The sequence below is a fragment of the Gymnogyps californianus genome, chromosome 28 (genome assembly GCF_018139145.2).
Source record: "Gymnogyps californianus isolate 813 chromosome 28, ASM1813914v2, whole genome shotgun sequence".
Classification (NCBI taxonomy): Eukaryota; Metazoa; Chordata; class Aves; order Accipitriformes; family Cathartidae; genus Gymnogyps; species Gymnogyps californianus.
The window spans coordinates 2,315,940-2,341,469 of record NC_059498.1 but is presented as its reverse complement, the minus strand read 5'-3'; the positions used below and the strand labels follow the sequence as shown (position 1 = coordinate 2,341,469).

The 25,530-nt window shown below is 44.7% G+C and overlaps 1 protein-coding gene across 4 annotated transcripts; it reads left to right on the top strand.

Annotated features, from left to right (window-relative positions):
• The first annotated feature begins 1,617 nt into the window (after positions 1-1,617).
• On the top strand, positions 1,618-25,530 carry GJC1 (gap junction protein gamma 1). 4 transcript variants are annotated; one of them, XR_007767762.1, is made up of 5 exons: positions 1,618-1,699; positions 20,823-20,936; positions 22,711-22,786; positions 22,916-24,326; positions 25,521-25,530. XR_007767762.1 is itself a non-coding variant. In XM_050911918.1 (4 exons), the coding sequence occupies exon 4, from the start codon at positions 22,935-22,937 to the stop codon at positions 24,114-24,116; it is 1,182 nt and encodes a 393-aa protein (XP_050767875.1). In that variant the 5' UTR covers positions 1,618-1,699; positions 20,823-20,936; positions 22,714-22,786; positions 22,916-22,934; the 3' UTR covers positions 24,117-24,880. The 4 variants fall into 4 exon arrangements, 3 of the variants coding, with proteins under 3 accessions (XP_050767875.1, XP_050767874.1, XP_050767876.1); XM_050911918.1 differs by lacking the exon at positions 25,521-25,530 and having other exon boundaries at positions 22,714-22,786; positions 22,916-24,880; XM_050911917.1 differs by lacking the exon at positions 25,521-25,530 and having other exon boundaries at positions 22,916-24,880.

The following is a 25,530-nucleotide window of genomic DNA, read 5'->3' as shown; positions in this document are numbered from 1 at the left end:
GCGCCTTGGTCCCGCTGCGGGGAGGTGGCTTTCAGGGACGGGCGTTTCTAATGTTTTATCCCAAGTGAAGAAATGCAAACCCTCCTCACAGCTTTCTGGCATTAGAGAGAAGTGTGCTGGGTGCTGGGAGTGCACAGCCTTCGAGGTGTTCTTACCACCTTCAGTGGCAAATTTTGCTTTTCCCTGTAATGCTGGTCTTAGTTCCAAGTAACAGGTATTTTTTTTTACTTTAAGAGACACCAACTGTCTGTCACCTCGCTAGTGAACTCTCCTCGCAAAGCCGGCTCGGCCACCTCAGCTCCTCAGCCTGGCAGGATGGTGCTCAGCAGATCCCCGAGTGTTCAGTCCACGGCAGTAGACGCTGTTGTAGCACCAACACAAGCTTAAGAAATCAGCAGCTCCTTGCTCTCCTTGGCCAGATGAATGTTTATAATGCTGTTGATAGCCTGAGTTAACCCTGTCTTGAGCTAGCTGGGGCTACAGCCATGCGGTTTGAGATTTCTCTGCGCATGATCTGAATGCAGAGCATTGAGGAGAAAAATCTGCCCCCTGTATCAGATAATGAAAGTTTTGGCTCTGTTGGGCCTAACTTCACCCGTCATCATAGAATTTCACAAGAATGACATTTGTACAGTCATTTTAACTGTCTTTTTTTTAGCCAGTTATCTTTTCTACTGCTAGGAATTAGTTCTGACTCTTTCTGGTCATTGCGACCTTGCTTCCCAGGGAAGTGCTAATTTTGTTCCACCGTCAAATTGATTACAAATAGGAGATAGTGCACAGAGATTTAATTAGGGCATGGATGTACAGTATGGATTCTCGAGCAACAGTTGGTAACACCGGGTTCAGCTTTTTCACTGGGTGTTTAGTTAGTATTTAGAAATAAGAGGAAGAACAAAAACCTTGCATTTGACAGACCATTGATTATTCTTGTTGTTATTTCCATGTCTTCTGCCCGCTGTAAGTCAAGGATAATTGGTAGAAAAAAAATCTGTCTCTTTCTGTTAGAAATCTGTTTCATGGTGATGTTCAGCAAACCAGCCGTCAGTCCAGTTACCAAAACCCACCTTTCTTCAGGTCACTTAAAAGGGGAAAGCTGTTGTTTTCTGTCAGGACTTGTGTTTAGGAAAACGAAAGGTGCCCTTCTCTGTGTTTTTAATTCTTTCCAAGTATATTCTAAAGTTATGCTTGTGCTTTCCTGGGGGAACAGGTAAGCTCCGTTCTGTGAAGCGGGATATGTAAGAATTTTTAAAAGAAGATGAATATACAAACACACAGATAATTTGAGCCTTATTGTGCCATTCCTTATTCTCCCCATACGACTGCAAACAGCTGAAAGTCCTGTATTTCCAGCAATCCTAAAATTAACTCCAGTGTTTCTGCAGCTCTGAAAAGGCAGGAGGGGATGATGTCTGTTTTCCCTCTCGCGTCGCGCTGGTGACTGAAGCAGATCCAGAGGGCTTGGCGGTGGGTGGGGTGAACCATTACATATTTTCTGTGTCTGACGAATGCGCAGGCTGCTCGGTGTCTGTCCTTCTCTCTCTGGTCAGCGGCAAAAGCTCCTAACGAGTAGACGGTCCTGACAATTAAAGCCGAGGTAGAGTAGTTTGACTGCAGGGGTTTCCCGTGCAACAGTGCAGCCGGGGATCCTTTATGGCCAGGGGCTTCTGACCATGTCTGCGGCCGAGGAGGAGGCGAGGTAAGGGGGTGAGGGGCTCGGAGCAAAAGCTCGGGTGAGCTGGGTTTGATGGTGTGCTGAGAGCGGGCAGCGTGGCTCTGTGCTCTGGGTCGGTTGTACTGAGCGTGGGCGTCTGCCCTGGGAGTATTTCTGTGGCTCCTTGTAAGAAAACGATCCCTTTGGAGTGTATTTCTCAAAAAACGGTAACTTGACCGACATTTCTGAATTGAAATGGCAAAGGATGGGGCAAAACAGAACAAGGAGCGTATTTTAGTACGCTTTGACACACACATTTGAAGCTTTGTGTTTCAGATCACATGAAACTTGTTTTACAAGACCATCTCCGTTTTTTCAACTATGTTGAAAATGTGTTCAGCTGCTATTTGTTGTGGCTACTTGGGTTCATCACCCAGCTTCTCTCATCCTTGCAGTGGCTTTTAAAACTGGCTTTATCAAGTTTTAGATCAGTTTAAATTGTGAAAAGTTATTAAAAAAATCTGAATGACTGGCTGTACCCTTATCAAAGGGACTACCTTTAGTACTTTTAAGACTAGAATTGCAAGTTTGTATTATCACTGATGCAGTGGACTATTGAATTATTGCTAATAGAGAACATCTTCATTTTAAAAACTGTTTTCTTAATTGATGCAACAACATTAAGATTTTTGGGTTTTTTAAAGCAACTCACAGGTCTGAATGCATGATTATAAATGAGGAATTGTCGTGAAATATCTGTTTCCTAGATGGATTCCACTGGTACCCATTCTTAGCCCTTCATTAGTTATTATTTTTGCCTGTTACTTTGAAGCAAACATCCAAGTCATCACGGATAACTTGCAAGTGATGCAAATATCAGTAAATAACTGAAAAATCGGAGTCACAGACTGAGAGCACGGCGGCTTGCGTTGAACGAGTTAGAGAAGAGCCCTGAAAGGGTTGGAAAACGTGCTGATAGTGAGGACTTCCAGTGGTCCAGTCTTTCTCTTAACAGAGGGAAGGTTAAAAGAAAACTTGTTAACAGTTTATGAGTGGGGACAAAGATGTAGCAAGGCAGTGATCAGATGCTAGGCAAGTTTAGACCAATTTTAAGAATTTAGCAAAGATTTTAGTACATACTGAAGAGTTTTAATTGTAGACACAGTTTTTCTAAAGAACTTTCCGTAGTTCAAAAGGTAATTGATTTGGGAATTGTGTTGCTTAGGTGAAACTTTATCTTAAAAGGTTTTTTCTGGCTTTGTGTGGTTTTATAGCTGACAAGGGCAAGATTCAAGAGCAAAATTCTGACAAGCTGTGAAATCTAATCGCTGATGGAGAGTTAGCGATGAATTTTAACACACAGACTTGTTAACTTAGCAATTTACTGACTGCCAGCAACTTCTGTGAGTCCAAGAAAAACCCTCAAACGCTCCTAAAACATCACTCTTTGCCAAGCAAAGGATGAGGTCCAGTACACCTGCAATTGTACGTAGGTGTAATTCAGCCACTTAGGACCAACAAAGCAACCTAGAAGCACGCTGTCAGGAGTCATTTAATCCTGAAAGCACCTACATTGGGTATCTTATGGACTGGGTTACTGAAACTCCTGTGCCTCGGGTACTTCTGTTGGGGGAGCAGGAGCCAGCAGGCGCTCGCAGTGCGGCTGACGCTTCTTTTTTAACCAAGCCGCGGTGCTGGAGAGTGAGGACTTGTTACAGCGTAGTGGGCTTTCAGCTGAGAGCTGCTAAAACACAACAGGGTGGGTGTGAGCCGGGAACAGGGGAACCCAGGCAGGCTGTGCTCATCAGGTTGAATTTTGGTGATTTGCCAACATTCCCGTCGCAGTCATTTGTACCTGCGAGGGGCCGCGTGGCTGAGAAAAAAAAGTCACAAAATCAGTCTGTAGCCTCACTGTTAGCATCGAGCCGGGAAGAGGGAGGCAATTCTGTGGCTCTTTCCTAACGCCACTTCAGATTTTCACCATCTCTTTTTTAAACATTGGCAACGCAAAGCGAGTTGCAGCAGGTACCTCATTTATGTCTTAGCCTTATTGCTCAGACAGGATTCTCTGAATAGCAGCACAAACTCGGACAATGGTAACAATCGTTAAAACAGTGGGAAAGAAAATCTCGGCAGATAATGGGCCCCTTTGTTGTCTGGCCACTCTGTGGTCCAAGAGGATGGGTGCTGCTGTCTCATTAGGAAGAAGGTGATCCTTTCTTCCCACCCTGTTTCCAGCTTTTGTTTTTTGTGCTGCCACTCAACAGAGTGCTTTACGGAGTTTGTGCTCCAGATTTATTTCTTTTTAATCTGGTTAATGGGAAGTAAACTATTCCTGTGAAAAAAGTTCTAATATTCCCTACTTTTTATGCTTGCTCTACTTCAACACTGCTGACCTCTACAGGGAAGCATGTTCCTTCCTAGCATCCCTGCCCAGCACATAGGAAGACTCCCTGAATTACAGATGCGCCTCCGAAAACTGGTCCCTGGACCACAGCCCGGTCAGCCCCTCGAGGGTGGCTGCAGTGCCGCCTCCGTGCGGGGAAACGATCCCGTTTGCCGTGCTTTGTGAATGAATATTTTATTGCAGAAGCCTGCGTCATTATCAGTCTTTTCAGCTGGTCTTTGCACTTCCTGTGAGCAGCAGGAGTGGAATTCCACTGTCCTGTACTTGTCCGTGTAATAACATGCTGCACTTTTTTTTGACTCAAATTGTGGTTAATAATGGTCAAATTCTATTAAACCACATTTCACTTGCTGTGTTCAGTATTGCTCGATGTCTAAATTCTGCCTCTGAAAGAAACCCATACTTTTTAAATGTCTAAATTATCTATTCACTGGCCATCCTTCGTCATGGTTTTGGTAGGCCGTTTGCTTTCTGTTAAAAGCCACAAAAAAGAATTTATCTTCAAAATGCTGCTTGGAAAGGAAGAAGGCAATGTTAGATTTCCTTTTCTGACCTCCTCGTACCATGGATATGAATCGTTATTGCTGCTTGGATAGTGACGCACGGTTCTCCCCAAATTGTGGACTGGCTGGAAGGTCTGGCTGGGATTTTTAAAAACTTGGCTTTCTTTCGTGTAAAACGAAGATTTAAGGTCAAAGTTCCCAGATGCGCTATGGGCTAAATTGACATACGGCGATGTATGGCTGGGCAGTTACGACATTACTAGGTATTTTCTGGTGAAGGAAATACTGAGAATGGTAAATATTGTAGCAAAAATCCCTTTTCCTTCTGCAAACGTAGATAACTTATTTTCATACCTCAATATTGGCTAATAATTCCTTAATGATTACATTTCAAAGAACAACCCAGGGCTTTAAGTAATAACACAAGTTACAAGGTTTTCTGACCCTATAAATAAAAAGCTATATTTGGAAAAAACAAATAGTGTATTTATGGACAAAATTGTATTAAGGGAAATGTGATGGAAAAATTGAGTCAGATGAGCTGATGTATGAGGCATTTCCCTATGGAGTCATTGGGCTGAAAAATGTTTTATGTGCCTAAACTTGAACAGATGCTTCAACACACACACATGTTCCCCCCCCCCCCCAGTTTAATATTAGCAGTTCTGTTCATACCACTGTGATTAATTCACGAACCAGCCTGTTTTAGTCTCTTTTCCGGGGGCTATCGGGTGTTTCCAGATCATCCAGGTACTTAAGCCCAGGCCTAACTGTAAATATGCAAGCAGCCCGGTTATTAGCAGGATTTCTTTCAAGCTTTACATTAGGCATGTGCTTAAATGACTCACTGACCTGGGATTTACATTTTTACACAGGAGTGAAGGATTTCTCCCTATTACCTTGCTTAGATGAAAGTCGTTGGAGTCAGCCAGCTTTTTTGTCTAAATAAGGACATGATACCAGCTTTCAGCTCTTACAGATATTAGTTCCACCTTTTTAGTTACAAATTTGTCAGAAAACAATTCTGAGTGTGTGTGCCTGACCTTGTATAAGATACTGTTTAAGTACGAAGAGAAGACATACATATGGATGACCAGCAGATTGTGCCTACCCATCTTTTTAGTACGAATGTCGCATTCGGTGGTGCTGGAGAGGTAGCTGACAATTGCATTTTATTATTTTTCCTTTTAATACCCGTTGTGGTGTTCTGCTCAGCTGTTAATCCTCTTTCCCAGGGTTGTATCATTTGCCTTGTAGGTAGCTGTGCACAGTGCTTCCTCTCTTCTAAAAATCCCCAAAGCCCTCCCAAAAAACGCAGCGTGTTGGAGCTGGTTGTTTCCACTTTGCTTTTCTGATTGAGCTAAACTGATGAAGGAACGTGGAAAAATGACTTCTGGGTCTAAACCTGGGTCTAGCTGTGGTGTGCCTCGGGAATACACGGCTTACGGGATGAGCGATGATGCCTGTGGCATCAGGGGTTATTGACTCCTGCTCGCGGTGACATCCTGGCGTCGGACACTCGTGAGTGGTGCAGCTGTGCCAGACTCGGGTATAACAAGTCATCGTCTGTAAAGTTCTGTATCTCTGTCGTGCTTAAAATAGTAGAGGGCCTGGAAGGGTGATTGTATTTCTTGTGTGTAGATGGTTTCCACGCTACCTTGAGGGTGAGTTTCTGACTCCTTGTTAACTCCTGGAAGTCTTGCTCTGTTACGCATTCGGGGACACAGCTGACAAGTAATGCTGCATAATCCAGGGGCCTGAGGTTGGAGAAGCATCTGTAGGCAGGCAAGGGGCTGGGTGGTAGATTGTGCACATGGGGCTGGCCCCGGTGTTAATACGTTTTTAAATGGCGTAAAAATAAAATAATTAAGGTTCTTAATGTGTGTCTTGCAGGTGTGTTGTCTTGCATGCAGCATCTCCTCCTAAAACTCTAAAAATCTCCTGATTTTCACAGTAAACATATTTAAGTAGTTGAGAAGTGACTAAATTTTAATTACAGCAGACATTCATTCACAAGAGTTACTTAGCTGACATTCAAATACGTAGCTGAACTATTTTTAAAAGGAGGAGAATTTTCATAGTGGAAACTGTGATTCCTGGAATATTAAAAAAATAAAAAAATTGAAGTGTTCGGGAGGAAGTACACAGTGATCTCCCATATAGCCATATGGAAATGATCTTCTTTATTCCCTGGTTCAGTCTTCCCTCCTTCTGGACCGTTCACTTGAAATGTCCACCTCTGCGGCAATACCCAGCTTGATTTGTATTCCTCAGCCTGCTCTTGCTCTCTTTGCAATCTGTGGCAAAACCTTATCGATCTGGGTGTCTGCAAAATCCGATTCCCTGGAGGATTGTGCTGGAGAGATATCGACAGAAATAAATCATTGCTGCCCTTCAAGTGTGCCGATTGTGTGAGATTTGTTTGACAAGTAAATACTGAATACCAATCAGCTGTAACTTACCAACAATTAATAACCTGAGGTACCAATTTTTTTTCCTTTTGGCTTCTGCTAGTGTCTCTCTTTTAGCTGATTCATTAACGCGCTCTTCCCACAGCCCCCTGGGGAGATGCTCCCTCCTGGCTCCTTTAGAACAGGCGCACTGGATCGGACTGAAGGTCCGCCTGGTCTGGAGTCCTGTTTCTGGCACTGGCCCAAGTGGAGGCTACAGCAAAAGCACGGGAGAAGCATGTTTGAAACCCCTCTCAGCGTTTTGACTGCTTTCTGCCTAGAGACCTACCCAGTGTGAAGCACTGTCTCTTTTTTTCAGTTTTTAAGGGGCTTTCCTTCTCCAGGCTACTCCAGATTTTACAGCTCCCTACCCTCTTTGCCCTCCTCAGCCTTCTTGTTTTTCCACTGTTCTTCCTACACCAGCCAGCCCGTACCTCTTCTCCAAAGCTGTTTCTGTTCTTTATTTCCGTGGCAGGGGATGGCGAGAGTGACCAGAGCCATACGTCACGGCCGGGATGCGGGTGAACCATGGGCAGTCATGGTGACACAGCAGTGTGTGCTGTTTGTGCGCTCGTCCTTCTCTAACATGGGTAAAATGCTGTTGGCTTTCTGGACCGTGCTGAGTGGTGCTGGAGCTTTCATGGAGCAGCCTGACAGCCCCAAGATCTGCTGGCTTAGGCCATCTCAGGGCACATCTTTTTTAGTGTGAAATTGAGGGTTTTTTTGTTTTTTTTTTTTTTTTTTTTTTTTTTAAATCCAATGTATGCATTGCTTTATCTACGTGGAATTTCATCTGCCATCTTATTACCAGGTTACTTAGAGTCATAAGGTCCTTCTGCCGTTTCTCATGGTTGCTTATCTTCCTTGCCTTGAATATTGTCATCAGGATCCTTAGTCACATCCCACCCGCTTTGCTGTTGTGTTTTACTCAAACGATGTCCTGGTCCAGCACAGGTCCCAGCCTCTCTCCCTGTGAAACTCCGCTGGGACCTCCCTCCCTTGCAGGAAATGACCATTTACTCCTCCTCTTTGTTATCTTTCACCCAGTTGTTTATCAGTGCAGGGACAGTCCCTTTTCCGGTGTGGGCTTTTGGTGTCCCAGCAAGAAGCTTTTGACGAGAGAGACTCACAGATCTTAAAAATCCAGGTAGTCTGGAGCCTTTTGCGAGGCTGGAAGTCCCTTTACAGAAGCCACACTGACTTTTCCCCCGGTATATTGTATTTATACAGATATATCAATTGTCCACTAATTCTAGTCTGTATAGTATTGTCTAATTAGTCCTGTACGAGTGTTGGGTTTGGAGGCCTGCAGTTTACCAGGATTTTCTTCGCAACCCCTGTCTTACAGAGTTGGCATGACACTTGCCTCCATGTACCAAGACGATTTTAAGAAAGGCTGTAACCATGTCGGCTGTTCCAGCTCTGAGCTCCGTTAGCCTCTTTGGTGAATGCCACCCAGTCCTCCCCACCCGTTACTCTTTGTTTTGGCTCTTTATTCTGTAACATCCTCTCCAGTCACTTTAGTGTGAGCCAGTTTCCCAGAGAGTCCCTGGAGGAATGGGGTTGGTGAGGAGGCTGGGTCTGTCTCTAGTACTGTGAGTAGGTGTGTAAAGAAGTCACGTAATTTTTCCTGTGTGACATTGTCATCTCTTTTAGTAGCATTAAGAAATGAACCTGTTCCTGGTGGTGGCTTTCTGCAGGGAGGCTCCCTCAAGATGCAAATGGGTATCTGAAGCGGTAATAAAGTGATAGGGGAGTGTTGTGGTTTAACCCCAGCCAGCAACTCAGCACCACCCAGCCACTTCCCCCTCCCCCCTCCCAGTGGGGTGGGGAGGAGGAAAGGAAAAAAAAATAAAACCCGTGGGTTGAGATAAGAACAGTTTAATAACTAAAGTAAAAATAAAATACACTACTAACTAAGAATAATAATAATTGTAATGAAAAGGAATACAACAACAACAAAAAGAAATAACACCCAAGAAAAGACAAATGATGCACAATGCAATTGCTCACCTCCTGCTGACCAATGCCTGAGCCGCGATCTGCGCCTCCCGGCCAGCTCCCCCCTGTTTATATACTGGGCATGACACTCCATGGTATGGAATACCCCTTTGGCTAGTTCGGGTCAGCTGCCCCGGCCATGCTCCCTCCCAGCTTCTTGCACACCTGCTTGCTGGCAGAGCACGGGAAACTGAAAAGTCCTTGGCTTAAGATAAGCGCTACTTAGCAACAACTAAAACATCAGCGTGTTATCAACAGTATTCTCACACTAAATCCAAAACACAGCACTGTCCCAGCTACTAAGAAGAGAGTTAACTCTGTCCCAGCCAAAACCAGGACAGGGAGAAACTGTTTTAGTCAGGATAGATGGCAGCAGCATGGCCAGCAGGTCGAGGGAGGGGATGCTCCCCCTCAGCTCCACTCTGGTGAGACCCCCCCTGGAGCACTGCATCCAGCTCTGGGGTCCCCAGCACAAGACAGACATGGACCTGTTGGAGCAGGTCCAGAGGAGGCCACGGAAATGGTCTGAGGCCTGGAACAGCTCTGCTGTGGAGAGAGGCTGAGAGAGCTGGGGTTGTTCAGCCTGGAGAAGAGAAGGCTCTGGGGAGACCTTATTGTGGCCTTTCAATACCTAAAGGGGGCTTACAAGTAAGAGAGATTTTTTTGCCAAGGCCTGTAGTTACAGGACAAGGGGCAATGGTTTTTAACTGACAGGGGGCAGGTTTAGATTGGACATAAGGAAGAAATGTTTTACAGTGAGGGTAGTGGGACACTGGCACAGGTTGCCCAGAGAGGTTGTGGATGCCCCATCCCTGGTAGTGTTCAAGGCCAGGTTGGACGGGGCTTTGAGTGACCTGGTCTAGGGATGGATGTCCCTGCCCATGGCAGGGGGTTGGACTGGATGATCTTTCAAGGTCCCTTCCAACCCAAACCATTCTGTGAACTTGGCAGAGTAGGTATGAGTTGCCTTAGTGAGAGAATCCACCAAATAATCAGTGGTTTCTTATTAGGAATTACCTTGCTTGCAGCTAATCCCCCTTTTCTTTGAGTGAGTGAGATGTGATACAGTGGATGCTCAAATATCCTTTGTATTAAGAATGTTCTTGCAAGCAGACCTGCTCACCTCTGTGTTAGGAAAGGGTTGGGCCCCTTGCGCATACCAGTGATTTAACCCTTCAGAGAACTGGTAAAGTGATAGCTGGCATAGTTGGTGATAGATCTTTCAGTATGTGCTAGGTAGAATAGTAAGGCTGTGTCTGCATTCATCACTAAAGCAATCTAATGTGTTAACGTTTTTTGTCTCTACTTTGTATTTTCCTGTGAATGTTTTATTCTGGTAATGCAGATGGGAAATGACTTGTATCCAAACTTGCAGCATGGCCTTAGCCAGACTTGGGAGTGAACTGGGTTGTCCAAAGACGGCAGAGGCTGCCAGTTGCTCTCTAAAAGGAGTTGCTACGGGTTCTGTTGTTATATGCTCATATTATTTTCTTTTAGTCATAAGAAAAGTAAGGTTTTTTACAATCTTTGGTGTTCTAGATATTTTTCTAAGTAAGATCTTTTAAGGCCAGACCGCTGACCTGGCCAGTGCTTTATAATCCTATTTACACTGACGCCCACTTTGTGTTGAGACAGTAAGTCGTGATTTCTCCGTGGTCTTGCTAAATAGTGGTGATCTGCTGTCCCCTGGTTGGAGCTTGAGGAGAACATGTACTGAACAAGCATGAAGTTCACTCAGTGACTAACAAGGTTGTATCAGGATGTAACCACCCTCCTAAAGTCTTGAAAGCCTGGAAATAAGAAACTGGGGGAAGCTTGGCACTGTCGCATTGCCCACAATTGTGCCTGTAGTATCTCAGTGTGCTTTTTTCCATCTCCAGCAGGACCAAAAAGCAGTATATACCATAGCCTCGTCCCATTTGCACTCTCACATCAAGTCACATGCCTGGCTTAAGCAGCTTCCATGCATTTGGGAGGCTATCTGCCTTAAATTTGCTGCTAATTTTGCTGCTAATAATCTGTGCTGATAATAAGTCTGATAAAATACATGGCCATGTAAAGCAGTCAGGTGGCAAAAAATGACCCGCCTGCTGCTTTGTGCTTGGTGAAGTGTGCCTTTCTCTGTGGCATGAGGCATGGTGGGAAAAGGGCTTTTAGCTTCCTCTCATAAAATAGACGTTATTTTTGGCTATTCTCAGAAAAAAAAAACGGTTGGTATGCGTGTTCTCCCAGCTGGTGTGATGGAGCATAGGGAGTTCAATCAGCGAGTGCTTCAGGTCTCTTCCCAAGGGGGTCTAGAAAAGTATTCAAGTCTTTCAGAAAATTACAATTTTGGGTTTCTTATTTCACTATAGGAAGTAATTTTTTTCCAGCAAATAATTCACTTAGTGAATTTATGTGCGTATTTATATTCTAAATTTTATCTTTGGCAAAATAAAGCTGTTAAGACTGCTGTTGAACTCAAGCTGGAGTAACATTTTAATGCCAGTATAGCAGCCTGCTCTGATTTACTACGCTTCTTTCCTCAAAACAAATTGTACTTCAAACCGATTTGCTGAAATGAAACTCTTCAATTATTTCTGCAGTTTAGTAGCACTTGAGAGAAGCTGAAGCAGCGGGCCAGCATTTGGCAGGAAAGCGAGCGAGCTTGCCTGGCAAGCTTGTGTTTTCGCTGCTATCTTGTTGCGGTGGACCCCTTGCTCTCCGCATGGTGCTCTGGAAGGAGCATCTGTACAGTGCGTGGCTGTGTGTGAGCTGGGCACTGTGTCGCTATAGAGAGTGGTTTTGATGGTCTGGTGTGGTGCTGTCGTTCTGTCCTTAGCTTGTAGGTGTTCCCAACACCATCCTCGTAGATTGTTGTGGCGTACAGGTAACCGACAGTGAGAAGATGGCCTTCTGGTGTGGCTGGCTAGCTTAGTGCTCTCCACCTAAGGAGACATACAGCTGTGTAAAGTCACAGAGATCTGTAAAGCTTTCTGGTCCTCCATATCTCAGCAAGTGGAAAGTCCTGACCAGGTTTAGCAGAGCAATTCCAAGTGCTGGATGTCTTGTAAAGTAGTTGGTGGTGAGGGTTTGCAATATCCTCATCTGCCTTGTGAACATCCTCCCTTCTCCACAACACTGCTGTTGAAGAAAACGTTACATGAATTTGGTATAATTGTAGGGTGAGGCGGCGTCTCGTACTAGACCAGATGACAGAGCTGGGAAATGAAAGTCTTTTTTTTGAATTTGGGTCACAGTGAAACAACTGCCATGTTGCAGAATGGGTGATTGAGGACATTGTGGCAGACTGCGTCATGGTATGTGGTGTCTATTTTATTTACGAGCCATTCATGCTAGTTTTTGAGGCTTATCTATGAAGCAAATGCTATCGTAGTTTCTTTTGACTGTCATAATATGGTGGTAGGCGAATTAGGTGTTCATCTCCGTTCGATTGTCTCCTGCTCAGCTGAGTGAGAGCCTTTTGACATACAGGAGCCGACAGAATTGCTCTCTTTTGGCTTCTCTTTCCTTTCCCAAAATGGCTGTGAGAGTGATATTTGGGTCAGCTGCCTCCAGTGTGTCATTTGCGTTTGAACTCATCCCTCTGAGCATATAGGAGGAGCCCGGTGGGGAAATGCTGCGGTGCTGTTGGCTGCAGTGGAATCGGGAGTAGTTAAAGGGGTGTTGTGGTTATTCGAATCGCTAGTCACATCAAGACAGGGAAATCTCTCTGATGCCTGACTGAAACGGTATGCGAGTGAAGATGGCCTTACCCAGACCTCGCTGCGAGGGAGATGGAGGGACCCAGGTAAGTGCATGAATGCTCTAGCCCGTACAAAGGCTGTTGCTCTCCAGCAGCATGTGTCCCTCAGTGGCTTCGCTGTGGATGTAACACACAACGGTACTTGTGTGTTCTTCGATTTGGACCGGAGACCTTTTGGGTCTGTCTGGGAAAATATGATTTTTCCTTCTTTTCTTGCTGCAGTGCTCTGGGTCTTGGTGTGGAAGTGCCCGTCCGTAGGTCTGAAGTGTCAGGTAGGGCATCATGCTCCTGTTTTCTTTGAGTGCGCAAGTTGTTCTGCTTCGCCTGGGCTCCGCTCTTCCCCTGTGTGTCTCCGGGTGCAGCCCTGCATGATGGTGCCGGGCCTGCCTGCACAGGTCCTGTTGCAGAGTTTGAAGCGGGACGCTGTCCTGCAGTTTCTTTTTCTTCGCTGTTCGCAAGCAGGCGAGCGCATCCTGAACTGATCTGTGGGATTCGTTGGCAGGTGTGTGCAGTAACCCCAGCCCCACTGTCTGTCACGCTGTGTCGCTTTGGAGTGGTGTTGGTCGCTTAGTACCTGCCTTTTGTCGTCATCCCCACTGCAATTTTTCCATCTTTATCCTGCCATTGCCTGTATTTGTTAAAACAACTGCTGAGAACACAGGTGCAATAAGTCAACAGCACAATATTTTTAATATTTTAATAATGTATTGTGTTTATATCATGCCAGTGCTACTGGAACTGCACAGGGCGTGTCAGGGGTGACTACGCAGCAGCAGCCCGTGCTGTTTTGGGCAGGCGTCCTGCACTGTGAACGGGAAGGATCTTAGGTTGCAGTATCACTTGCCAGTGTATTTCAAGTCCCTGTAACTTGTCCCCCCTCTATTACGTTCATTCTTACAGGAAAAATTGCTTTGCTGCTGTTGTCCCAGACTCTTCTCAGTGGTACCCAAGGAATGGTGATGGGCACAGATTGAAACACAGGAAATTCCACTTAAACATAAGAAAAGCTTTTTTTACTGTGAGCGTGGTCAGACATAGGAACAGGTTGCCCAGAGAGCTTCTGGAGTCTCCATTCTTGGAGGTATTTAAAACCCGGCTGGACATGGACCTGCCAACCTACTCTGGTTGACCCTGCTTTGGGAGTTGGAATATGGTAGTTTAAACTACTGGTTGGTAGAATATTATACATTTCTTAGGGTAATGCATATGGGTACAAGGGAACCCAGCGGTTAAGCATCTTCAAAATATAAGTAAGTGACTGAAGTAAATGGGTGGTTCTGTTGCTTACAAAGAAGTTGTTGCAGCATTGGACTTGGTGGGCATTTGGTGTGTTTGAAGTATTTTGGCAAGCGGTAATGCTTCGTATGTCTGAACCAGGGTTTAGTAGCCCTGAGCTAAGGAGCACATGGTATCTTCTTATCAAATGGATATCTAGTTTGGGAGCAGCTCCTAAGCGAGAACTTCTTGCTGTTTGGGAGATGAATGCTATATATCATCATCTCATGGAAAAGCCTGGAGGATCCACTTGGTGTGGAAGAACGGGAGTTGACAGCTCACAGTCAGGAGTGTTTTGTGGACCTGAATCCATACTGAGGCCACGCTCACTCAGTCTGCTGGTCATTTCAGTTGGTAGGACAGTCTTTCTTGAGGACACCCTCCTGATCTTTGGATTTTAAGGGAACCAGTGCCAGTCCCTGACCACGTTGTCTGCAGACAGCCTGGGCTGGCAATTCAAGAGGTCAGGTTTTGGTTAAACACTTGGCCTTGATCTCAAAACAGCAGTGTTGGGTGTTTTCTCTAGTATGCCTTGAGCTTCAGATTCAAACTCTTTGGAAAAAAAAAAAAAAATTTGCCCTTTACCTACCCTGTAATTCCTTGTTTTCAACGTCCAACTAAATTAAGCAGGGGAAGAGTTTTGCTGTATGTTACTGGCTCCTATATAGTGAGGAACAAGCGCAGCAATGCTGAGGCCAAGAGCAGGGCAGGGCCTGGGTCGGTAAGTCGTGCTGGACCTGCCAACACTGTATGAGGCTAGTTTGTATAGGAGCTACTCAAAACCATCTGGGCGTAGTAGGGTTAAACTATATAGTAGAGAAATGCTTTGTAGTATGTGAGACTCTAGAAAAGAGAGATGGGTGGGACGGGAGAGGGAATGCCCTGGAGAGCTTGGGCAGAGTTAACTCCCAGGTTGTTTTTGAGCTCCAGTGTAGCAGCTCTTCACTGGTTGGGTTATTCCTAATCCACAAGCTGTGTTGTGAAGGGAGAGGGGTTGCTCGCGCTGCAAGCTTCAGTCCTGGTACTGTGCTGGTATGCCCAAGGTTTGACGCGATGCCGTGTCGCTTTGACTGTGGCTTGTTGCCCTGAGGATCAAGTGTTTCATTGCAAAGACTCAAACAGCACACCGCGTCTCGCCGTGTAATCTGCTGACCTCTTTATTTTCTCCATTATTACATTTCACATCACCAGAGTGCAAGCATCACCTGGGGCTTGTTTCTGCTTCTTGATACCTCCAGTCTCTAGGACAGACCGGAAGAGCAGCCTGCTCACGTTTGCTAAGCATCTGACAACTCTGTCCTGAGTAGCTACAGAAATGGCAAATTCGGGAGCTCACTATACCAGTCTCCAAGCTAGTATACCTCATTCCCATCGTTTGGAAGTGATACTGAATGCTGAGCATGTACAAAGGGATTCAGGCTGACACAGACCCCAAAACAGATCTCCAAAAATCTCATGAGATAACAGAGACTCTACAGCCAGCCTCCATTTTTGACGAAGCCTGTTGTCACTGCAGGCTTCTGCTCTCAAATGAAGTTGAGTCAGACTTGCAGCTCGTTGTGTCCTCGTGCTGCAGCCCAGGGTGCACGGGCTGCCCCGACGGACACTGCTCTTCCAAAGTTGGGATCTTGTGTGCTCTGGGGTGTCTGCCCTGGAGACGATGCTTCCTGGAGGAGTGTGGTTGCTGTAGGTGAAGTAAATGCTAGTTTTGGCCAGCACGAAACACGTTGCGATTTCATTTGAATTGTGTCACTGCGGGGGAGTGTTGCTAAAATTGTCACTTGGCTTTCCATGTTAGCATTACCTAGAGGGCACGCTGAGGCTACTGGAGGTTCATGTCTTATCTGCAAATTCCAGTTTATCTTTAAGCTGAGTGCTCAGATGGGTATATGTATGTTGATTTTCAAAAAGATATGTATTTGACATCTTTATTTTTTTGACAGCACAAGAATCTTATTATATCTCTACCTCTTACCCATATTTTAGTGTTCTATTTATATCCTGCATAGGATCTGCAGGCTCATAATTCAACGAGGGGTTTTTTAGACTTGGGGGGATTAGTCCGGGGATCAGCAGAACCTTGTTAGCATGCCTGGGATTTGAAGGCACCGTTCAGAAATTGTTTCCAAATTGACATTGATGCTGTAGCTTTTTCAAAACCATTCACTGCTGTTTGCCACGTGAGACTTGCCAGATGACAGAGTATTTACTTGAAAAAGTGCTGTGTGTTGTCCAAAAAGTCCAAGCCTTTTCACTCCCAAATATTCTATAATATAGATTAAAAATAAAATTCAGTACAGTTGTTTTCTTATTCTTTTTCAGCTGCACAGTGCTGTAAACACTTCTGAAAAACAGGAATAAAGTTGGTGGTGATTGAACCCACTTCCTTCACGAGTGATGGAAGGGTGATAGCAATGAATTGTCTTATCCCAGGAAGATCCCTGCATCCTTCCCCTCGTGTCGCTTAGGAGGGTGGACTCTGGAATTGCTGCTCAGGTCAGGAAGGCAGGTGGCATCGGCACAATACTCAACAGGATTTGTGGTGTGCTGGTACCTTGCTGGTACGGGGTCTGGCCACAACTTTCTCCTTTCTTGAACAGTAAAGTCTTACTTATTTTTCAGGTTAAAAAAAAAAAAAAAGGAACCCCTGTGCTTCCTCAAAAATAATTGTAGATCATGCAGTTTCTTACATTTCAATGTAAATGAGATTTGAATGAATAATGCTAATTATTCATTCATCCTAATTCAAATCCTATTTTAATTAGCCTGTGGGCCCAATTCTACTTTCATGCAGCGTAAAACCTCTTTTGATTATCAACAGAATTGCCATGCATTTATTCTTGAAATTTTTTTCTGCTCAGCACACGTCTTTTTAAACTGCTTAAAAACAAAACAAAACAAAACAAATATATAATTAATAAATTAATCAAATTTCATTAGCATTACATGGGAGGACATATTTTAAGGGAAAAAAGTCTCCCTGTAAATATATTCCCCTTCATAACTGCCTTTTGGCTACGAAATCTTTGTCCTACATATGCTGTTTAAGACAAACCTTGTCTGAGGAGGTGCTGGTGAACTATTGAAATTCAGAGAGACCTGAGAGCTTCAGCCCCCTGTTCCCTGCTGGGAGGTGGGTCTCACAGCTGGAAGGCGTGCTGCTGCGCTGCACTTCACCTCTGTTCCAGGCACAACTCGGTTGTCAGCTGAAGCCCATACCCGGGTGTGGACTTAGCCGGGGGAGGGTGTCTCCAGCTATGATGGGATGGTGAGCTGGGCTAGGAAGGGTGGGCTGGCCCATCTGCCTTCGCAGTGGTGTTGGTCAGCCGTGGTGGAGAGGTCAGTTGTAGAGTCCTTCCAGCCAGACTCATAGAGTCACAGGATGGTTTGGGTTGGAAGGGACCTTGAAAGACCTTCTAGTCCAACCCCCTGCCATGGGCAGGGACACCTGTCACTAGATCAGGTCGCTCAAAGCCCCATCCAACCTGGCCTTGAACACTACCAGGGATGGGGCATCCACAGCTTCTCTGGGCAACCTGTGCCAGTGTCTCACCACCCTCATGGTATAAAATATTTCTTCCTAATGTCCAGTCTAAACCTTCCCTCTGTCAGTTTAAAAACTGTTGTCCCTTGTCCTGTCACTACAAGCCCTGGTAGAAAGTCCCCATTTTTCTTAATAAGCCCCTTTTATATACTGAATGGCCACAAGACAGTCTCCCTGGAGCCTCCTCTTCTCCAGGCTGAACAACCCCAGCTCTCTCAGCCTCTCTCCACAGCAGAGCTGTTCCAGGCCTCGGACCATTTCTGTGGCCTCCTCTGGACCCGCTCCAACAGGTCCACGTTTGTCTTGTGCTGGGGACCCCAGAGAATCCCCTCCCTCGATCTGCTGGCCACGCTTCTTTTGATGCAGCCCAGGGTACGATTGGCTTTCTGAGCTGCAAGCACACATTGCTGGCTCATGTCCAATTCTTCAGCCTCCAGTATCTCCAAGTCCTTCTCTTCAGGGCTGCTTTCCATCCATCTGCTCTCCATCCATCCACCCCCCAGTCTGTGCTGATGCTGGGGATTGCCCCAACCCAGCTGCAGGCCCTTGCACTTGGCCTTGTTGAACTTCATGAGTTTCATGTGGGCCCGCTCCTCAAGCCTGTCAAGGTCCCTCTGGATTGCATCCCTTCCCTCAGGTGTATCAGTTGCACCCCTCAGCTTGATGTCATCCACAAACTTGCTGAGGGTGCCCTCAGTCCCACTGTTTGTCGTTGATGGAATGACATGAAATGAGTCCTGATATTGTACATTCCGAAGGCGTTTGTGATTCGACAGCCTGGAGTGAGGCTATTCTTAAAACTTGGCTGTTGCATGCTGCACCGCCTTGTAGGTGCCGTACATCTCAGGGGTATGGAGGCATTGCTGGGAGCGTTTCACCAGACTAACTGCGATTCCAGCTTCCTCCATTCTTCCCGTCCCACTGTTCATCCCTGCCACGCTTCAACTGTCTCATCCAAAGGCAGGATTTTAAGGTTGCTACAGTAAACTGCTCCTCCAAGGTGCGGTTCTTCCCTCCCTGACTGGCGGGAGACCATCACAGTTAGATGAGAAAGCTGAAACGAGGTGAAATTAATCCCATGGTTAAATTCATATTCAAACCCACACGTGGGCTGGATAGGGGAAGCTGCAGACATGAGGGACTGTTCACTGTCTGTATGTGAACAACAGCTGTGTTAAAATAACTCAAAAGATTTCCTGCAGTGAATCTCTTAACCTAAACCTGATTGCTTTTTTCCCATGTACCTGCTCCAAATTCTTCTTTATTCTTCCTGGATGTCAGTGTCTGCAAAACTTTAATTCACAGGAGCCAGCTTGCTGTCAGAGATAAGCGTTATGTTATTTGCATCGTATATCCTGCCTGCTCTAAGGAGCCTCCTCTGCTGGAAGTGCTGGAATGAACTTATGACAAATACAAGGAATGAAAGTCTCTCTCAAATGCACTTTCTGGCATGACTTAAATTAGCTGAAATTGCTGACATTTTGCCTTTTTCAGATGCGTGTCAGTGTCCATAGACTTTTTTTTCAAACAATGGAAAATTATTGAGTTAAATGTTGCCAGAACAACAGATCTGGGAGATGCTAAGTGTACATTAGGCAAAGGTTACTGCAATATATCTGGATCCTGCAGTACATGTGTTGTAAAGGCAGAAATGTGCAGCCTCTAACCTTGGCCAATCTCACGAAGCTGAAGGATACCACCATTTCAAATGCTGTAGTTCTGCCTGGAACTTTTTGCTTTTGTATTATGTTTAATTTGGATGGGCTGAACATTTCCAGTGAAAGAAAGGTTTAATGGCAGGTCATTTCGCTTGAACCAAAATGTTTCCTTAGAGACAAAGAAGTTCTTTGCCTGCTGGTGGATTCTCCCATGTTTGTGTCAGTAGCTCTGCTCTGGACTAAAAGTAAATTTAGAATAAGTGACACTTTCTTGTTGAAGAGAATCAGAGCTCTTCAGCAACTTCACATCTCTGCAGCCAGAACTCTCTAATTGACAGAAGTCTTGGTTATTAAGCACATGGCTGATAACGCCGTCTTCCACATCTGAAGGCTGTGGTTAACCTAAATGTCCAAGTCTGTGCGGTCTATATGTAGGTTTGTCACACTGTTCATTTATATAATTGGTGGAATCCAGGACATGAATCCCAGTCTTTCTCCTGAAGCAAGTTCTAAAGCAGGCCAGATGCGTTGTGCCCTCCAGTGGCTGTCTCCCACTCTGAGCGGTGGCTGAGGGAGCCGAGGTGTCATCCACCCACCTCCCCGCATCTTCCTCTTTACAGCTGGCGAGGTACGATACGAGAAAACACACCGTGAAAAGGCTGATAAATGCCTCAAAAGAATTTATTACATGTCGAGGTAGCAGCTCATCTAAAAGTAAAGATTCAGTGTCCCCTCTCTTACTGAAACCAGCGCTAATTTCAAATTTCTCTGTTGTTAACCGCTGATGAATAAACATTGACAGTATCTGAAAATTTAAAGGCTAGTTTCTGCTTTTATTCCAAATTTACACTGGCAACAATTTACTTAGTAGTTTACTTTTAGAAAATATTTTGGCCCTAAAGTTTTCAGTGAGTGAAAATTAACCCCATCTTAAACTTATTTGGGTTTTGTCTCATTTTTAGTTGACGAATCACGACATGTCAGCTAGCAACATGTATGTCCCGTTAGTGTCTGTGCTTGGTGACTAGATTGGCAGTGCAACTTGGTGTGAATGTGAGTGTTGTGGCTCTTACCTCTGTAATCCACAGTTCCAGATGTGGGGTTCACTTGCCTTTTCTGTTCAGCGTATTGGAGACTCTGCAGGTGCATAGAGTACCCCCAGACTCACTCTACCACCCATTTTGAGTCCTAATCCGAGTGAGCCGCTGGGAAATGCCAGACGTGCGGTTGTCTGAAGTACTGTCTCTCGTCCCACTAATGCAGAACTCGGGGTTGCAGAGCTGTACTTGGGTGCCTTTCTGAAATGGGGGTTCTGAGCATGAAGCCACCTGCTGCAGTAAGGTGCTGCACTGGGACTGGAACCCTCTGGTCTTTTTTCCTGTTAAAACTATGTTATTTCAGCCAATTCTGTCTACGGCATAATGGTACCATGGTTGCGTAGAAAGAAGAGCTACAATTGTAACCTTTGGATTGATTGCATGCACAATTGACAGCCTCTAGATTAAGTGATTCACCAGTAATCCTCCGTTTTCTTCCCTTGTTTCCCAGCTAAACAAATTGAACTCTCTAAATCTCTCACCTTTAGGCGTCTTCCCTGTTCTTCAGCCAGTTTTGAGACCAATATATTCACTCTCTGATGTTTAAGCAACTTCTGAAGGATGCAGACACAGACATTGAGTGCTGTCTTGCTAACAAGGAGGTAAGATCACCCTCCTTGCTCCTGTTTGCACGTGACACAGCCAAGGGTTGCATTAATCATCTCTGCTGTATCACCAGCTCTCGCTGAGACCCTCACTCCCTTCCCTATTAACTCATGTCCAGACTAACTGCTCTCTCCTTTAAAGACCAGACTGCTGTTCTTTTTCTTAGCTGCAAGTCTTTGCATTAAGCTTGGTTAAAGCGGTGGGTTTTTTTCAGTGGACTCAGCCTCTCGAGCAATCTGTGTTTTTCTGCATCACTGGTGACTCTCATCTTTATTTGTCAGCCTGCAAACTTCTGTGCCATTTGCAGATTTTGTCAGCAGCCATTTTCTGGTCGAGTCTGGGGAAGATACAGCCTAGTTGCCAGGCCTGTTCCTGGTCTTTGCAGAACTTGCTGTAATTACATGCAATTGATCTTGGTTCTAATGTGGGAATCATTTGTCAAGACCTTTGTTACTTTTGATCCACTTAGTGTGGTCTTTTTTAATACTCTCTTGCGCTATTTTTTTCTCAGACTGTCATGAAGTAATAAATCAAATGTCCTACACAGCCCGTCCGCATTGTGTCTGTGCTGTTGCCTTTTCAATGAAACATTGAATTTCACCAGAAGGGGGATTACATTTATATCCTTTAATTCTGTATCGATTGCATCCCCTCAAATTTCATTATTTTGCCTGTGAACAACTGTGTAGTTACGTGGAAGAAGTTGAATAGTTGCAAATACTAGTTTTCTTCCAGTCTCCTGGAGTTTCTCCAGGTTAAGAATAACTCACTTTTAAGATCAGACTGCCAGAGATTTGTCCAATTCTGGTTTTAGGGTCTTTCACCAAATGTTCTGATCTAAAAATTTAATAATGTTTGATGAACTAATATTTGACATCATCAGAGGACTGAAAGATGTGTTATCCCCTGTGCTGTAACAACGTCAAACAGTTCTGCCTGCGTTCAGTATTTTACCAGTTTCACTCCTTAGAGCTGCAGGTGGGCCTGTAACGTCGCTAGGTTTTGTCCACTGTAATAGTTCACAGTGTTGCCAGCCGTGAGTTTCCACTGATGGGTTTTTTTACTGTTAGGATTGCAAATTTATTTTCATTTCTATCTAGTATCTCTTCTAAAATTTTTAACAGGTAACATTTTTAACTAGATTTTTCTTCTACTCTCCCAAGAAACACTACAAAATACATAAAGTCTACATACTAAAGTCTTTTCTGGCCCTAGAAGGGAGATTTTTAGCTTCCCTGAGGGACTGAACCCAAATCCATAGAATAGTTTGAGCATCAGGTTAGAAGTTAGATGTTCCTTAGGTCAAACCCTGTCTCTAGGCTAGAGCTGCAGGGTAGCACTGCTCAGGTCACTCAGGTTGTCCTGCCTTTAAATCAAAGCTAATAGCAGTTGCTTGCTTCTCAGGTTTGGGCTGGGTGATTCATTTCTGTTTCAAGACAGCTAGCGTTGCCCCGTGGAGAGAACAGTTTCTGCCCGTGGGCTATAGTTGAGGCCGAGATCGCTAGCTCAGGCTTTAACAAGGCTTGGCCACCTCCGTGCAGTTAAAATAAATCTTACTGTTAGCAGTGGGACGTAGCCAACAGTGCCCATAAAATTTCACAGGAGCTTAGCTTTCGATCCGCTGTGTTTTGGAGACTTCAGCTTCAAGTGTAAATGTTTTTATTAACATTTGAAATACAGAGCAGCCGTGTCTTTCTCTTCTGCTCGGGAGTAGCTTTGGGAGCACGTTTTGTCTGTGAAATGGCAGTTAACTGCTACTTTTTTTTGTAGCAGATGTCTGAAAAGCCTGCAGAGGAGACGTAGGATCTTCAAGCAAATTCTGGCAGCTGGAGTTTCCCAATAACAGGTGATGCTACTAACATGGTTGTGTGTTGGTTGTAAAATTCTAGAGTTTTCTGACTGTCTTGGTTGAATGTTTGCACCATTTAGGCTGAAGCTGATAAACTCGTAAATATTTGGGGGTTTTGTTTTTTAGATAAAATTATTTGACCACCATGAGTTGGAGTTTTCTGACCCGTCTGTTAGAGGAGATCCACAATCACTCAACCTTTGTTGGCAAAATCTGGCTGACAGCGTTGATTGTATTTCGGATTGTCCTGACTGCTGTGGGAGGAGAATCCATTTATTACGATGAACAAAGCAAGTTTGTGTGCAACACGGAGCAGCCCGGCTGCGAGAATGTTTGTTACGATGCTTTTGCTCCTCTTTCGCATGTGAGGTTTTGGGTCTTTCAGATCATTCTTGTTGCCACTCCATCTGTGATGTATTTAGGCTACGCAATTCATAAAATTGCCCGGATGGTGGAACACAGCGAAGCCGACAGAAGAATCAGAAGCAAAAGCTTTTCCATGCGCTGGAAACAACACCGTGGCTTAGAGGAAACTGAGGAGGACCATGAGGAAGACCCGATGATGTACCCAGAAATAGAGTTGGAAAGCGAACGGGAGAATAAAGAGCAGCAGGCCCCTGCCAAAGCTAAGCATGATGGCAGGCGGCGAATCCGTGAAGACGGACTCATGAAAATTTATGTCCTGCAGCTTCTGGCGAGGACCACGTTTGAAATCGGCTTTCTCGTGGGTCAGTATTTTTTGTATGGCTTTGAGGTCAGCCCCATATTTGTGTGCAGCAGGAAGCCATGCCCGCACAAGATAGATTGTTTCATTTCAAGGCCAACCGAAAAGACCATTTTCCTGCTAATAATGTACGGGGTGAGCTGCATGTGTTTACTTTTGAATGTCTGGGAGATGCTCCATTTGGGATTTGGCACAATCCGGGACACGTTGAACAACAAGAGAAAAGAGCTGGAAGACTCTGGTACCTATAACTACCCTTTTACTTGGAATACGCCATCTGCTCCTCCTGGCTATAACATCGCGGTCAAGCCAGAGCAAATGCAATATACTGAACTGTCCAATGCCAAAATGGCCTACAAACAGAACAAAGCCAATATAGCTCAGGAACAGCAGTATGGAAGCAATGAAGAAAACATTCCTGCTGACCTGGAAAATCTGCAGAGGGAAATCAAAGTGGCTCAGGAGCGCCTGGACCTCGCAATCCAGGCTTACAACAACCAAAACAATCCCGGCAGTTCCAGAGAGAAGAAATCCAAAGCAGGCTCAAACAAAAGCAGTGCCAGTAGCAAGTCAGGAGATGGGAAGAACTCTGTCTGGATTTAGTGTTGGCTGAGTTTATATATTGTGTTTTTTCTCCTAGTTTATCATAACCAGCAACCCCTTGAATAATGGCTTCCATTAAGTAAATATTTGACTCTGCTTATTTTCAGGGATACCGTTGGCTAGTGATTCAATGTCTCAGAAAGGCTTTATACGCATATTCTAGGATTATAGAACTTTATTCTTCTGTCTTCCAAGTCAGGAGACAAATAGGTATATTTAAATCATTCTCATTGAACGGTTTATGCTGTATGTACAGTATTGTAGTACATTTATTATGCACAATTTTTTGTATTTGTACACTGGATCTCTGACGTTACACTTTTTTATATTAATGAGGAGAAAGCAATGGGTAGCTGTTAGCATTTTGCTAGTTTTATTACTGTGGTCCACAGTTTTGTCGTTGTTCTTCCTTGTTTTAAATGTAAAACTTTCTATGCTGCATTTCAAAAGTGCCTTGAACATGCAGACAGCACAGAGGAGTCTTCGGTTATCCAGGCGGCCCACGGGTGCCAGTCACTGAGCAGCAGAGCAGTGAAAGATTTGGAAAACATCTGTTAATGGTGCTCTTGACTCTGTCTTTTACAAAAATGACGTGCTACTTATAAAATGGAAGTGTCATACTATAGCTACTATGTACTACAGTTTTTTTCACCCTGTGGAAAATTACTTACAGGAAAAATGTACATGGGTGAGAGTACTTGTGTTCAGAGTAAGAGTGCCAGCTGTAACGCAGAGAGGGCTCAGACCTCCCTGCAAGCTTTATGCAACAGGAGGGAAGAGAGACTTCAAACTCCTGTAAAACATTAAAAAAAAAAAGTAAATAGAAATTACTGGATTCAGTAATTCCATGTATTTATGTGATATCTATGGAAAGAGATGTTTTTGAGGTCTGTTGTTACATAACGCCCCGCTCCCCAAGGGCAAAAAGTTGTTACGATACCTTTTGGATAAGATTTATGTCTTTTCCAAAGTAATCTGGTTAGATGGAGTCATGGTAAATTTGTTTCTCCGTGCATTACACTCGAGGAATAACCTTCCTCTCCCCCAGCCAGGACACACGAGCTGTCTGTAAGAGTTTTTACAAAGCCCTTTCCGAATATCAATGCTATTGCCTTATTCCAGACCCCTCTTCCTTCCATTATGTCCGAGGAATTTAGTTCAGACAGAGCAATATGTATAATTTAGATTTCTGCTTGAGAGACCAGTCAGATTTGGCATTCTGTGGTTTTGGCATTAAACTTGAATTTATAATTAGAAAAAGGAGAATGCGGTATTTACTGCCTTTGGCAGCGTCTTTTTGGCAAGGATGCGCATTAATGTTTGAGAGATGCTGATAAATGTGTATGCTTTTTGCTACTATTTATAATGTATTCAGGACCTTGCTCCGCTCTCTTTTTTTGTTAGGTTTTCGTGC